The sequence below is a fragment of the Numida meleagris genome, chromosome 2 (assembly GCF_002078875.1).
Source record: "Numida meleagris isolate 19003 breed g44 Domestic line chromosome 2, NumMel1.0, whole genome shotgun sequence".
Taxonomy (NCBI): Eukaryota; Metazoa; Chordata; class Aves; order Galliformes; family Numididae; genus Numida; species Numida meleagris.
In genome coordinates this window covers 28,400,053-28,416,046 of record NC_034410.1, presented here as the reverse complement: position 1 = coordinate 28,416,046, position 15,994 = coordinate 28,400,053, and the positions used below count along the sequence as shown (strand labels likewise).

Sequence of the window (15,994 nt, the reverse complement as noted above, 5' to 3'; positions counted from 1 at the left end):
TGTTCATATTTTCGAATAAAATGTGTATTTTGATAAGTCCTTCTAAATGACCTAAGTACACATTACAAGCAAATAATCTGCTAATGCATCAACACTATCCTTTGTCTTCTCTTAAAGACTTTCAATCTTTTATTTGTTTCCACAACTAGAAACACAAGAAGCCACACTACTAGCTCACAGGGAGTCAGATTAAGAAAGTATCTAAAAAAAGTTCTCAAAGACATTTTAGCCTAACTTCCCTTTTTCGTAATGCAGTAAGAGCTCTATTTCCAACTATGCATGAAAACTGACAAGGCCTATGAAGAGATGCATTCTTTCAGCATTAATGACAAAATACTGACTTAATTAGGTGACCTTTGGTTTGAAACACAGAAAATACATTCAAAATTCTAGCGCTTCAGATCCTGAAACCTTTCTTCCTGTTTCCCACCAGGCAACATTTTAATGTTAAATTTGCCCCTGGAGACCTTGTACTACCAATTTTTATTATCAAGAAGTTAAATTATTAAAACTGAAGTAGACAGAATGAATATTTTTATTAATAACAGATTTTTCCTAGAGCAGAATACCCTGTTTTTAAGAGATTATAAAGGTAAAATAAAGAACCTAATCATTTCCTTTCCAGAAGTTTGCATGTTTCACTTCTCTAGACTATCAGGGATGTATTTTTAAAGGAGCTTTGTGTTATTTAGCAAGTGTTTGCTACTGATGCAGATTCTGATCCTAGCATCTTTTAGAACAACCATGCAGCTGCTCAGCTGCTTGACGCCCTCAATATCTTTACAGTGATAGTTTATGCTTTTGCTTTCTTATCTTCAACATCCCAATAGTAACTTGTTATTTAAAAACAACGTACTTTTGTCATACGAGATTTTCAATGGTAAAAAATCTTTTTTTTTTTTGCAATCCTACCTGTATTCAGAATTGTTGTACAGTGGCTTAGAACTTACATGAGGAAATACAGTAAGAATTGTAATTATTATCTTGTAACAAGGAGTTATGCAACATTAATTTCTCTTCAATAATGCTTTAGACTTCATTGTTTGTGTTAATTTCATATACATCTATTTGTACAATCCATATCATAATTTGAAAAGAAATTGTACTGCATGTACATAGGAGAAATTAAAGCTCTCAGAGAGCTTTTCTTCAACATTTGCCCAATTCCTAACTAGCTATACAACTATAGGTTGGAGGCCTGAGATGCGTATTTTTGTCATTCATACTTCATGCATTTCTAAAAATATGTTTATGCAAATCTTTAAGGCTGTATGTAGAAACGGCCAATGAAAATAGTAAGGATGATGTGTGAAAATATACTGAACCCAAGTGTGGACTGAAAAAAGTAAGACTGCTTTCTGCAAAAGAAAGAGTTGCTAGACGTGATCAGAAAATCTAAGGCATCTTATTCTTATTTACTAAAAATTTATGTTAGGGCAGACTACTGGCTAACTGAACTTTCAATTATCCTGAAACTAGCCAAGTGCAGTCTAGGAAGTGTGCCGATGTTCCACTCTAATAGCTTTTGACTCATAAATGGAAAACAGTGATCAACCAGCCCTTCGTTATCCTGACCTGAGCATAGTTTCGGATGGCATCGTGATCTTCTTCTGCAAAAAATACACAGTGACGGGTCATCTTGGTCTTGTCATTGTCATCTATGCGTGTGCCTCCAGGAGCTAAAAGAAAGTTAAAAAAAAAATCAGTATAATTGAGGTAAAAGGAATGAGTGAGGGAGAAACCTACACAAGCTTTATGAAGCTGTAATGGCACCTGACAGAAAGGACAGCTGGCTGATACGCTGCATCTGACATCACAGACCTCAAAGGACAGAAATTCAGGTCACGCTACAGAATCTTAGCTACTTTTGAAAGCAATGAGCAGGATCAAGTGCAGATTGAAGAGTAATTCTTGCATTTATTTTAACTACTACTTTAAACAACATAATAATGTAAATAATTTCCAAAGATACAAGCATTAATGCTGTTACTAAATTAAGGACTTAGAACATTTTCCTAACTCCATATTAACATTCAAACACTGCCAGTGCCTTCTCTTGACTCATTTTGTTCAAAGTTTTTTTCTAGAATTCCATTGGCTTTTGTTTCCTGCATTATCTTAAGACTTTCAAAAATATCTTTCCTTTTAACAAAACAAAGAGCAGGAAGCAGTAATCAAACCAACGTGACCAGTAAAAAGAGCCAAGTTATCCAAAATTCAGAGGAAGGCACAAGTTAGGGAATTTTCCCATGCTGCCACAAATACCCACGGAAAATTCCCTATAAACATCCACAAAGCACTACTCATTATCCTTCAGCTCCTTTAGCTAGCCTGTGTTGCAAGGTCTATGAAGGAAACTTTGCAGCACCTAATAAACCAGAGAGCAGTACAACACCTCCTTAGACTCATACATTCCTGTTTCCCATAGTCAGCGTCTCTCATTTTGTTTGCTATTGCATTTATATGCTCTTTCAGCTCAGCCTGAAGTCTTCTCAGACCACTACCCATTTTTTTGTTATATTTGCAGAATGCCCCCTGACATAATCAAGTCCTTAGGCATTTTGGCACAACAGCCTATGACACTATATCCAAAAAGTATCTAGAGAAGTACAGTTCTAACACAGTTTATAATTTCCACTTTGTAGACAGCACCTACAAAGAAGCAACGCTGAGCCTCGAAATTCTGCATCAGGTACACAGCAACTTACCAAGCATGCTGCCAGCTACCAAAATATCAAAGAGAGTGTCAGCATAGCGGCGATAATCAAGCCGTGAGCCTGCTGAATCCAGGAACTTGGCTATGGCCTCCAGGTCACTCCCAGCTTCATTGAGACCTTGGACAATAGTATCCCTGAAGACTGTGGGTTCAAATTTCTCTTTTTCATCTGGAACGGGAAGGAGAAGGAGAGGTAGACAGTTTTAAAATCCTCTATTAGCCAGTAATTCAAACAACCACAGCACCTAAATGCGTTCTTCCTGTTCTGGTCAATGTAATGCACAAAAGAATGTTCAGTTGGCTTTTATTGCCTTTAGAAGTCTTGCTGCGTTTACCCTCACTTCCCTTTCTTCTTCATACCCTCAAAATACAAAGACACATGCAAACAAACAGGGATAAATAATAAATACAAGAGAGGACAAAAATACTGAAATTGCTTTCCAATTTCGTACTCTTACTAGAGATATTACTGAATGTGCGTGCCACTATACATTGTTAAATCTGGTATCAGAACAAATTATATGTCAGTTTTGTGTAAATAATATCACTGTAGGTACACTACTTTATTTTTCATATTTTCCTTTAAATAATTACGGTTGCATATCTAAAATGTTTTCAAAGGGATAACCTTCAGGAAAAAAAGAACAAGCTATTCATGAAAGTAGCTCTTCTGTAAATATTTAGTATTCTACAATATGGTGTAACCAAGAATTTAGCTTTTATTCACAGACCTGAGCAGTACTAAGAACACAAATGGAGTGCTAACACTACACTTTCTACAGCTGTTCCTGGTTGAACTCAATAAAGGTACATTCTGAAACCCCAGACAACATCTCTAAAGCCAAGGCCATCATACCCAACAGATGCAACCACAACCTCCAGGTAAAGCCAGGTAGATGTTACACACACCTCCTGATACTATTCCTTGCAGAACATTAATAATTATAACATACACCTGAGGCTTCTCAGCAAAGCAGGTTCTGACTTTACACAAGGGCACGCCTGAAGCATTCGTTACCATCACAACCGGAAATTCTTCCATACACTTAAAAAACCCCACAATGAATATATTTTGTTACCGCTTGTTAATAAATGTTGATAAAAAATCTTTTAAAAACCTACACTGACTGTTTCCTGAAGACAAATATAGAGATTTTAGTTACTAAGACAACTGGGTAAAATTTCTGTCTAAGCACATTCTAATGAAATTTGAAATGCACCAGCTGCAGCAGGTTTTGGGGGAGAAGAGCTTCTGACACTGCAAAGCCTTTGGCTGCAGGTTTCCTGTGACTTCGAGTGCAGAGAAAGAAATGCTACTCCAAACACAAGCCAACGCAACTCTGAAAGATTCTGGATTCTGATTGCGTTTCCTCCTCTAATCTCCTTTCACAACAGCCTTCAGACAATTAAGTAACTTAAGTACAATGCCTATTTTTATCAACTTTAATACTTACCAAGCTGAAACATTTACAATTGTTTTTCCTGCACTTGTGGCGCTCTCATTCTACAATCTCCAGGCATCACTTGGACATTCTCCTCTTTCATTGCATCCCTTCCTCCATGACAATCGTATCTGGAGCTATCATCTACTTTTCGACAAATTCCCCGTGATGCCTAGCTTTCAGTGGATTGTTGGCTCTATTTCTCATCTCCAAGTGACTTGCTGCCCCATCAGTCAGAAAGAATAGCTGAAGCTCTCTCAACTTCATGGATACGCACACTTATGCTCATGGTGGTTGCCTGTTCTCAACCCCAGCTTGTCATGAAACAATGAACACTACTGCAGTATGATCCTAGCCTCTCCTATCACGCTCTCATCATTACCACACTGTTAGCCTCTCCACTGGACTGCAAGTGACTTTTACTTCTCCCCAGACTTTGAGATCTTCAGGGCACTCAGCTGTGTTGCCTTGTCTTCCAGCTGTGATGAAGACCTAGAGTCTGCCACAGTCACATAACTGTGGTGGTGGTTCTGCCCATTGAGGATAAGCCACAGAAGGTCAGGAAAGGAAACTGAAGGACACGCCTTTGCTCTGGGTAAATGTCTATAGGAAAACACTCCTGGAATCCAATCCGAGCTATCAGGCCAGTTACCAAATACTCTCTTGCAGCTCTCTTCCAATGTGAAATACTAAAGCAACTCAACAACCCACAAATAAACAACCTTTTTACTTAAGTGTAAGAACTTCAGCATGCGTACTTCAGGCAGTTTGATCTGCACACTAGAAACACAGCTCCACCTGAAAATAAGGATCTGAAAATAATTATTCTTTTATGGGCAACCACATAAACATGCAGTATTTATGTAGTTAAAAAAGCTTCATGACTCATTAATAAGATTTAAGACTAAATTGTCATCTGAGATAAGTAAAAAAATGCTATTTAACTGTATTTTGTCAAAATATTTAAGATGCTTATGTTTAAACTGAAAGGTGTTATGTGTTTTGAACCATGGGTACACAGTCCTCAGTAAAAACAAACATCGTGATTAATACTCCTTGCTACTTAAAAAGAATCCTCTCCTGCCCCAGAAACACTCCTCTCATTTGGTGTACCCTACTATTTTCTTGTCTATCATAATCTAAAAATTTACACAGGAAGAGGCAGTGAACTTGCTGCATGAAAAATGGTTTATAATTTAACTGAAGCATTTTTCTACCAAACTAATATACTGAAGAAGAATATGCTGATGTAGTACAACAGGATGAGTAAGAAGACATCATCAAGAAGTGGTGACAGTATGCTGAGCTGTCAAGTACATAATTACTGAACAAGCAGAGTTTCAATCAGGGCTAGCAAAGGCAGGTGTAGCTTGCAGATGCACTGCATACGATATTCAAGGCAGCAGTGCTACACACAGCTTTTCGTTTTCATCAGGTCCCGGATCCTTACTTCCTTGTAAGGAAGTCACAAAGTATATTTGTACCTCCCTCCTTAAGAATTTGTTCCAGCTCTTCAAGAGAAAGCCCACAGCTATTCTTCTGTGGAATAAAAATGAGCTGCCCTGTTTGGTCCCTTTTCTGACTTCACAATAATATAAACATATTAATACTGACATTACTTAATTTCCCTTCACAAAGGAAACTAAAACGCACAGTTCAGCTCAGCTTCTTCTCATGCTGCCATTTATGTTTTTGCACGAGTTTTTCAGCTGATATTAGTTCTGTGATATCTATACCATGGGGACAAACATGGCTACCAGGTACTGCCTGTCAGCTTATTATAAACAATACACACCAGTTGTTCCCATTAACATTTCAGGACATTTTTTGTCCTTAGGTATTTGTCAACTGCCTGGATATGTACATTTTCCTCACTAACCACTGGCATTTTTGTTACTCCTATTTCCTCCTTTTCTAGTTCAGACTACACAAACAAGACAAAATGAATTTACACGCATGCAAGTACAGTGTGGTCAACACAATTCACTTCCCACGTACCTGCACCTCAAGCACAAAGCATGGCCAGATGTCATCTACTGCTGACCCTCATCAAAAATCTCCATTGACAGGTATACAGATTGCACCTAGAACTAAGTGAACTATCGTCTTCGTTCAGATTGACAGAAAGCTGATACGGAATTGCAATCTGCCTCAGAGGTTCCTCTCTTTGCAACGTAAGTTTTCTTCTTTCAAATCTTTGAAAGTGATTTTAATGCCTGCCACTACATACGCTTCAGAAAAGCTTTATACCTTTTATTAGGTCAACTGATAGAAACGGAAGGAGTGCCGTTTAAAAGTTCCTACTTCAGGTAGTCCTCTTCTAAAAATATTTTAGTTTCTAAACACCCTTTCAAAATTTAAAGGAAAAAAACATTGTCGTCTTCGTTTTTTGCCTTCTGAAAGCTCAGAAATTGTTCACATTTGTAGACTAGTTGCAGCTAGCTGAGGAGCAATGGACTTCATACTGACAAGTATTTCTTATTAGATGTCTGACTGCCGTGTCACAGCTCACTTCCTCCTCAGCAGTGATCATGGGAGCTGCAGAAGGAGAAAAACAGCGTCCTGAGACAAATCAACTGGCAAGAAGCATTATCCATTGCTCAACCAGTTCACTTCAGCACTTGTGTATTCCAGACCCTCTTAATGGTCTGCCTGTTGCATACACCAGAAAGTCTCAGATGATTGAAATGCCACAGTAAAACCATACTCACTGCACTCAGTCACATCAGAGTAAAACTTAATGAGTCTCTGATATATTGGAAGTCAGGATAAAAACAACTAAGAGAATCTTCTACTCTAAGTCCAAGTGTCTGCATCTTATGACTTCTATGTTCCAAATTCCATAAGTAATCTCTTAAAATAAAACAGAAAACAAACACCCACCTCAGTCTTCCAACCATTGCTCCCAAGTCTCCTCCTTCCATACAGTTAAGCAAAAAAAATTTTTATTTACATTTAATCAATCCAAACAGCACACATATCTCTGATTGCTTTCCTGGTTCATCTGACAAAGTTACTCTTCAGGGATTGTTAATTCCATCGCTGTAACTACATCCCTGCTGTTGCTAGTTAATGCTTTTCTGGACCATGCTGACAGAAAGTTAATCTCACTAATTAGTAGAGCACTGTGACATTTACTTACAAGCACCAAAGGTTTCTTTTTCAAATTAGTTATACGGGTAAACATTGTATGTGCTTACTAGAAAGAATATTTTCAACTTAAGAGATTCCACTCACTTGTATGAACTGTGTCAATCAAGATAACAGGATGCAATGTGTGCAAGGGAGGAAAGACGAGAAACCTGGAACTTCTCTTTAACAGAATTGCTAAAAAGCTATTTCTTAATTCTCATCCAAGCTTCATGGTTTTCTTAGATCTTAATACGTTCACTCAGCTCTTCAGATTAATGGTAGAACTAGCAGCTTTCTGAGGAAGGCTACAAACTCTTTCTTTCATCCACACTGAGAAAATGCTCTTATTCACATTATCTGTCACAACAAACTCAGATCAGGTGACAGCTTTTAATGAGAAACAGGAAAGCCAAGATGGAAAAAGTCTGTTACACGACAGATAAGAACTCCATCTGTGCATACTAAAATAATCAGCTACTGCAACAGAAAAACACTGAAATCTTCATTTCACAAACCAGACATTATTTTCTGAAAAGGATAAATCATTTTATTATCAGTATTTTGTGTATATCAATATTTTTGTTCTCTTCAAAGTGTTGGGCATTCATTTGTCTGAGGCACCTAAACCATAGCAAATAAATTTCGAGTATATGAACAAGCATGTTAGAAGGACCTGAGCGTCCTGGTGGACAACAGGCTGGCCATGAGCTGGCAGCATGCCCTGTGGCCAAGAAGGCAAATGGTATTTTGGGGTGCATTGAAAAGGCTGTGGCTAGCAGGTCAAGGGAGGTAATTCTCCCCCTCTGCTCTGCCCTGGTGAGGCCACATCTGGAAGACTGCATCCAGTTCTGGGCTCCCCAGATGAAGACAGGGAACTTCTAGAGAGAGCCCAGTGGAGGGCCACAAAGATGTTTAGGGGCTGGAGCATCTCCCTTCTGAGAAAAGGCTGAGAGATCTGGGACTGCTCAGCCCAGAGAAAAGAATGAGAGGGCATCTTATCAATACTAATAAGTATCTAAAGGGTGGAAATTAAGAGGGTGGGTCCACTCTCTTTTCAACAGGACAATGGGTGCAAACTGAAACACAGGAAATCCCATGCGAATGTGAGAAAAACCTCCTTTACTTTGAGGATGACAGAGCACTGGAACAAGTTGTTCAGAGAAGTGGAGTCTCCTCCTCTGCAGGTGTCCAAAGCCCACTCAGACACTTCCCTGTGTAACCAACTCTAGGGAACTTGCTTTAGCTGCGAGGGGGTGGACTCCACCTCCAGAGGTCCCTTCCAACCCTTACAATTCTGTGATTCTTGCTATATAGCATACTTGCATGATCAGAACCATCAGCACTATCTGCCTTCTTTAAAGAAGGAATATTATATACAGACTGCTAGCCATTTTTGTAGAAAATCAGTATCACAACTACAAAAATGATGTTCATGCCATTGCAATTCAGTGTTTTAACAATAAGAATCAAACAAACTACACTAACAGAGTAGAAAAATATTTGTATTTTTTGTTTGCTTTTGTTTTTTTTGTTACTGTTTTCAAAAAGAGCTTTCTGTTAAAGCAAGTGGGTCCAACAAGATGACTTGACACTATAATGGAGAAGAGCTTCCTTTTTAGAAGTGAAAGGTTCATTTATAGAGGTGGTATTGGTTTGAATCAAAGAAATATGCAGAAAAACAAGAAAGCCAGGTAATTTTCTTTACGCAATCTTCAAATAAAAGCTCATAGTTTGCTTTCTTAATCAAAAGGGACACATTAAGAAACAGCTAAGACAAACATTTAGTAAGTTTTCTTCTCAATATGTAAGTCTACTATAAACTCAAAATTTAATTCTTTAACAGAGGCTTTGCAAGATTTAACAACAAACAAATCCAAACTTAAAAGTATCAGTGAAGTCCTGAAATGTATAGACAAAATATCAGAAACCTTACAGATAAATGTTATTTATAACTTATGTTCTTAACATGGCAAAGGGAAGGGGAGAAAAATCTTAATCCTACTAAACATCAGTCATTGCAGCTGTTCTCCTTCTATTCATTTTCACATATAGGAAAATAACAAAAAGTAACTTAACATACCCCTCTTCCTAGTTTTGAACCGCTGGCCTGTTAGCACCGGCTTCTGATTCTTATTCATAAAATTTCTGGAGGAAAAAAAAAAGAGATTTTTACTATAACATTAACAAAACAGTTTGCCTAAGGGCAAAACAACCATACAGCGTAGTAAAATCCTGGTATGCAAAAGGGAAAACAAGTTCTTGATGTATACATAAAAAGAATAATTTATATTATTTGAAAGATTATTAAAGATTAATAGCATTATGACCCAAGAACAACTACAGCTCCTGTTCCTCTGACACCATCTCTTGTCCTCCAAAAAGAAAAGAGAAAGACCACTTCTCCCCACATGAGACAGGGTTAAAATCCAACCAGGAATGGAAAGGAAGAAGCCTCTGCCTTTAGTGCAGGCACCTAGCCAGCCCAGAGCACTGGGAGAAATAACAGCACCCCAACCATTACAGTTCTCCCAAATGTTTCTTCCAAGTGCTAATACATCTTAGGAACTTACAGTTCCTAAAATCCTGTGTTTGTTGAGAAAAGAGGTAACACGCCTTTCCATTCCTCATCAGTTTTGTGTACAAATACAAAAATCAAGGATCTAAGTGACACACCATACAACAAGAATGGCCAAAGGTATCAGGCTCATTACTTCAGACCTTAACTGCAAATCTCAACATGTCGTGTTAAAGTACTTGCAGACTGGATACGTTAATATCACTTCACCTAGGTAAAAATGTATTATTTTTCAGCTTTGGACAGAGTTGGTTCCATCACTGGAGTCACAACTGGTGCAAGGATCCACCAAACTGACAGCCAAATGCAAAGAGCTGCACTTTGCAAGGCCGTACGGCGTGTCCTGATGGTCCTGGCCCTGTATTGCTGCTGGGCCCGGCCACCCTGCAAGTCTTCAGGCCGCTGGCAGGTACAGCTTGCTTGTCTAGAACTGAGCTTTAACATACAAGAAGCTTCATCCTTTGGACGTGTTCTCTTAAGAAATCTAGTTTTCCATACATTTATATTATTTCTGTTTCTTCATCATAGACTCATCCAATACAAATTTCAATATGGAACACAGTGCTGTCACAGACCCATTTCAAAAGTATGTCCCTTTGCCAGCACATGCTACCATCAAGGAAGAGAAACTCAAGCTTGCTGGCTAGAAAGATGCCATCAACCACACATTATTACCTAAGTAATGGTCTCCCCGCCTCAAAAGCTTACACAGCAGTTAGCAGTGCTCTAACTACATAACACTGTTCTCATTCACCACTCTCTCCTAGTTGCAGTGTCACCAATGAGCCACTTCAGTAGTGCTTCGGATGTGTAACTTGGCAAACCACTGCTCTCTAGGGTAGCTCTATGATTTATCAGCAGTCAGAAAATGCCAGCATGTACTGCAATGTGCCAAGTCCACAGTCAAGACTGGCTTTGCTTCCTACAAGTCATATAAAAAAATAGCAACCAAGCCAGTTACACTGAGAGGTTGCTGTGATTTAAAGCTACTGTTTTAACAGAGAGCACTTCAGAACAACCAACATACTACATCGCCTTCTGGAAAATGCTCCCACACATCTGCAAGGAGAGAGAAAAACATCAAACTGCAATACCACAGGATCTTTTGAAGCACTGTCAAATCCCAGCTCCTCTTCACAAGGGAGCTCAGACATCTCTTTCCCCCACGCAGCTGCCTCAGAGGCTGAGATGAAGGAGGTGGGCTCAGGAGATAGGTCACAGCCCTGAGCAACAAGCCAGCCTTCAGCTATAGACCAACCAGATGTGACACCTGCCTTGTCTTTGTGACCATCTATTATTATTAAAGGATGGAGATACAAAATATAATATTCTCCCAGGTATTTCTCACTGGGTTAGTTTTGCCCCTGGTAACTCAGCCCTTGCCCATGAGCTTTGGAAAGTTTTGAGCAAGCCACACAGCCAGTAGGAACCAATCCTGTCTCAGCTCTTGTAGCCATTGGACTCGTACCAGCACTGTCTACTTCCTTATTAAAAAAAAAATATATCTTTGAGAGCAAAGAAATGAACAAAGGCATCTGACCTCAGCCTAGGAATATTTACTAAATATGACAGAAATGCATATGCTAAACTTCTAGTGCTAGACTTCCTTCATAGAATCATTAAGATTGGAAAAGATCTCTAAGATGGTCAAGTACAGCCACTGACCCTTCACCACCACATGACTAAATCACCCCCTCAGTGCCATAACTACACATTTCCTGAACACCTCCACGGACAGTGACTCCACCACCCCGTTGGGGAGCCTGCTCCAATGCATCACCACTCTTTCTGAGAAGAAGTTTCTCCTAATATCCAACCCAAACCTCCCCTGGCACAACTGAAGGCCATTCCCTCTTATCCTACCACTAGTTATACAGGAGAAGAGGCTGACCCCCACCTCGCTACAACCTCCTTTCAGGTAGTTGTAGAGAGCTATAAGGTCTCACGGAGCCTCCTCTTCTCCGGAGGAAACCATCCCAGTTCCCTCAGCTGCTCCTCATCAGACTCATGCTCCAGACCCCTCATCAGCATTGTCCCCCTTCTCTGAACACGCTCCAGGGTCTTGATGTCTTTCTTGTAGTGAGGGGCCTAAAACTGAACACAGTACTCGAGGTGTGGCCTCACCAGAGCTGAGTACAGAGGGACAATCACCTCCCTGCTCCTGCTGGCAACACTATTCCTGATACATGCCAGGATGCCATTGGCCTTCTTGGCCACTTTTAATGGGGACTCTTTTTAAGCTGCTGGAAGAGTTGTATGCACCTTAAGGCTATCAGGTTTTAAAACTGTTCACATTTAAAATAAAATATGACTTCTCTTGTTCCCAGATGTCCGAAAGAAAAAGGAAAAACAGTTAATGTAAAAGTTGCCACTTGAGGCAGACTAAATGACTAGAGGTCAGTGCAACAGAAGAGACTCTTGAACAGTTAATTACTAGGAATGAGAGATCTGCCTTCTATATTTAGCTTTAAATACATTGCATTCTAATCTGTTTGAGTGAGGGTCAGGCTTTATAAGGCGCTGGCCCAGCAAGAGCAAAGGCACAGTTACCAAGAGGCTGCAGGAACATGAGCCTGAGCAAAATGAACCCAGTGATCTCTATGACAAGACTAGGACCAATCTCTAGTGCAAATGACACCAGGTACTGTGAAGGAGTTTTCAAGTGCTGCTACCACCACAACAGGTGCCTAGATGATCATTTAAAACTTGAAGTGAATGTGATGAAAACAAACAACCAAGAACTTACTGGCAGCCAGACCTGAAGTGATGGCTGAAGGCTGTAAGTTCAGCATGGCAGCACACAAATTTGCACAGAGCATTGCATTTGATAGTACCATATTAAGCATGTCTATTAGATGTCACACAGTTCTCAAACCTTGCAATCATAGAAACATTCAACTTTTACATATGTTTTACTTTTTGAAAAATACAGGATAGCTCAAAGCAAAGGCAAGTTTTGAAGTGCCAGCTAGGTAAGTCAGAATAGTTTGAGACATAAAGGCATTAAGGATGGGCAAGGGTAGAGCGGAAACATCCCCAAAAAGAAAACCTCAAACAACACTCATCCTTTTGTCTCAAAGCCCAGCATCCCCTAGGATTTATATGAGTTGCCAGCAGGAAACAGAGCAAGAGATGCAGAAATGATAGCTCCTTAGCGTGCCTTTTTTTTTTTTTTTTTTTTTTTTTTTTTTTTACAGACCCCACTCTGCTACAGCAGATGGGATTTCACCATTCATTCTCTTTTGGATCTAGAAAACCTCCAGCAGAAAATTTGTGTTTGAACTGCACACCCAGCTCTCCGGCATTTAAGAAGCAGGTATCTCAGAAGCCAAGCTGGGCTGCCTCAAGCAGGACGCAGACAGCATCGCCATCAGACAGCTGAGTACCAGTCAGAATGGGTCTGAGACTGCTGGTAACTGACTCAGCTACAAAAGTCAATCAAAAATGAAAAATGGTCTGACTTTAAACAGTTCCTCAACCTGCACTCCCACGTTCCTTAAGAGGCTCCTACAAAACAGATTCATACTCAAGAAGCACTCAAGTCGCAAGAGTTGGTGATATAGCAGTTTTAATCACTGAACAACCCCTGCAATGCAATTAGTAAAGGTTGTTGTAATCAGAAAAGCTAGTGTTAACTAATAAAAAATGGCAACGAAATAGAAGTGCAAAGCTTTAAACAAACTTAAACTTGCTGAAAAATTAGAAACATGTGGTCTTTTATCCACGCTACAGGGCAGTTCTTACGACTATTAACTCCTCAATTATTTAAAGCCTTGATAGGGCTGATGTTTCTGCCAATCTTAAATACTGAAAATATTTGGTCTAGGAAACACATACCCAATAAATCGAACACGTAAGTACTGGAAACCATTATCCAAACTAAATCTATTTTTCTAAGCATCATTGTTCACTTGAATAAAAATCTCACAATCACTTGAGATTCTTCAAATGCAAACAAGCTCACGATGAATTCAAAACCAGTTGCTTCGTAGCAGTGAAGTTCCCCCCCGACAGACATCATGCCACATGTCAGCAAAAAAGCACATATCAAGGTCAAGCCTTTCCATGCAGGACAGTAAGGTTTTATAGGGTCTTCTTCATCCAGGAGAGTAATTACACATTTTCACCTTCTTACCATTAAGTCTCAGGCTTAGGTCTGGGGCTTTTTTCTTCTTTCAGTAACAATACAAAGGATATGTTAAAAAGCCAATTAAACACCTCACTCCAGCAGCAGGGAGGAAGGGCTATCCTGACACTCCTGCACGAAACAAGCAGCTGCCTCCACCGCTGGGAAGGCAGCAGGAGCATAGAGCTAGCAGAATCTGGAGGTAGAAAGCCCATAAATCATTGCCAGCGCAGAAGAACAAAGCGTTTTAAGGGGACGACAGGACAGAGGGATATGATGTAGCCACAGGTCCTTGCCAAATCCTTGTCAGGCTTCCCACTTTCCACTGTGATGCTCAGCCCCTGCTGAGATCTCTCTGCAAGCGTTTCACAGCAGTTGCAGGTGGCAGGAGGGCGGAAGCACAGTACTCCCATCCCACAACCCGTGTGCTCACCTCACTGCTGCAGCAGCTGCAACGCCTTTACTGCTGTAACACGGTTGTCACCCTTGTGAGAAATTCACCTCGGGTGCCCACGTATCCTGGATGTGGTCAGCGTGAAGGAGAAGCACCGCGCTTACACCTGAGCCCAGATGTCAGCTTGCCAGGAATAGGGCAGCAGCAACACTCTTCTGAAATTCACACTGACACAACAAGGAAATAAAAGGCTCTGCCTGGTGTTTCTCAGGGTCCCAAGCACTGAGAATGGGAGAGAAGATGGGCTACAGAAGCATCTCCTCAGCCCCTTCTCCGACGTTCATCACACTTGTGGCTCAGCCCTTAAGGGAGGGCACTTGCTGCCTTTCTTGCTATTCTGCCTGCGAAGGCCACCATTAGAGTTACAATGTTGAGGAAGTCTTTATCCCAAAGATCTCACTCATTACAAAGAGCCAAGAGAGCAAGAGCCAGGTCCCAGCCAGTTCAAAATCCCCCCCAGCTTTACTCCAAGTATGATCTCAATGGCTACAGGCAAGGATTAAGCAGTCACACAAATAAGTTAAATATTATCAACCTCCCGTTTTAGTATTTATTTGTAAAACAACACTGTTAATCCACGTTTATTGCAGAAAAATACATATTCTGTTACAGATTATTTTTGCTTATGATATTACAGTGGATGAAGCAACGAGATTCTGACCTTTAATTTCATACTTGGAAGCATGCCATACTTACCAGCAGATATCATATTTAGTATTCTTAAGATAGTGTTGTTATAAAATAGTCCAGCCAGGAATTGTGTGATCTGTGATTAGTTACCCAGCTGAGAACTACAGAAGTGCAGACAAAAATGAGAAGACAAAGCTCAATGGAATTTGCATAAATCCCATCACCTAGCTGCTAAACTGGGATGCACATCCCCGTGCTTCTCAGAGAAAAAACCCGAAGAGCCCCACAGCTGCTAATTAACTCACAATCGCAAACAGAATTAGATACACATCTCAATGCATGTATCCAATGCATGTATTGCTGGCAATTATTCAATCACTAACCAAGAACGTCTAAAGAAGCTGCTCAGTTGAATGAGGAGGGGAAAACAAAGTAGAAACCTCCCACAGCCAAAGCAATCTCCATGTACTCCACAAAGTCAGGCAACTGAAAATTGAACCACTAAGGCAACAGCTTCTCGGCTTCATCAGCAACCACATGTAATATGCATGAATCACGGCACAGTCAAAAAGAACAGAAAAAGATTCTTAATCACTGACAGATAAAAATACAAGTCAAGCAAATGAAATCATACACTTGGGTTGACATACACAAAAAAGTTCTCTTTCAGTAGCAAGGCTTCTTTCAGCAGCTAAGAGGAGTTTGACAATTCTGAAAGGGCAAGGTATTAATGGGAGCTTCTCAGTTTAGAGCTCTCTCCCACTGCCGTGCTTGTAACTTGAGTATGCCCAAGAAAACAGAGTTGATGGATTGCTACAGATCGCTTTGGATCTGAATACCATTTTTAAGGTGATGGTAGTCATCCAACTCAAAATTTGCACAGCTTGCCAGCAGAAAAACCCCTTAGAAAAAAAAAGGA

At 40.1% G+C, this 15,994-nt stretch overlaps 1 protein-coding gene across 2 annotated transcripts in view; it reads right to left on the bottom strand.

Annotated features, from left to right (window-relative positions):
* Positions 1-15,994, bottom strand: part of BZW2 (basic leucine zipper and W2 domains 2) — a 52,433-nt gene that overhangs the window by 22,569 nt on the left and 13,870 nt on the right. For both annotated transcript variants that reach the window (XM_021389142.1, XM_021389140.1), the window contains exons 2-4: positions 9,371-9,435; positions 2,709-2,885; positions 1,576-1,679 (exon numbers count right to left, since the gene is read on the bottom strand). In XM_021389142.1, the coding sequence (XP_021244817.1) occupies positions 1,576-1,679; positions 2,709-2,885; positions 9,371-9,428 (339 nt within the window). In that variant the 5' untranslated portion in view covers positions 9,429-9,435. The remainder of the gene's footprint in view (positions 1-1,575; positions 1,680-2,708; positions 2,886-9,370; positions 9,436-15,994) is intronic.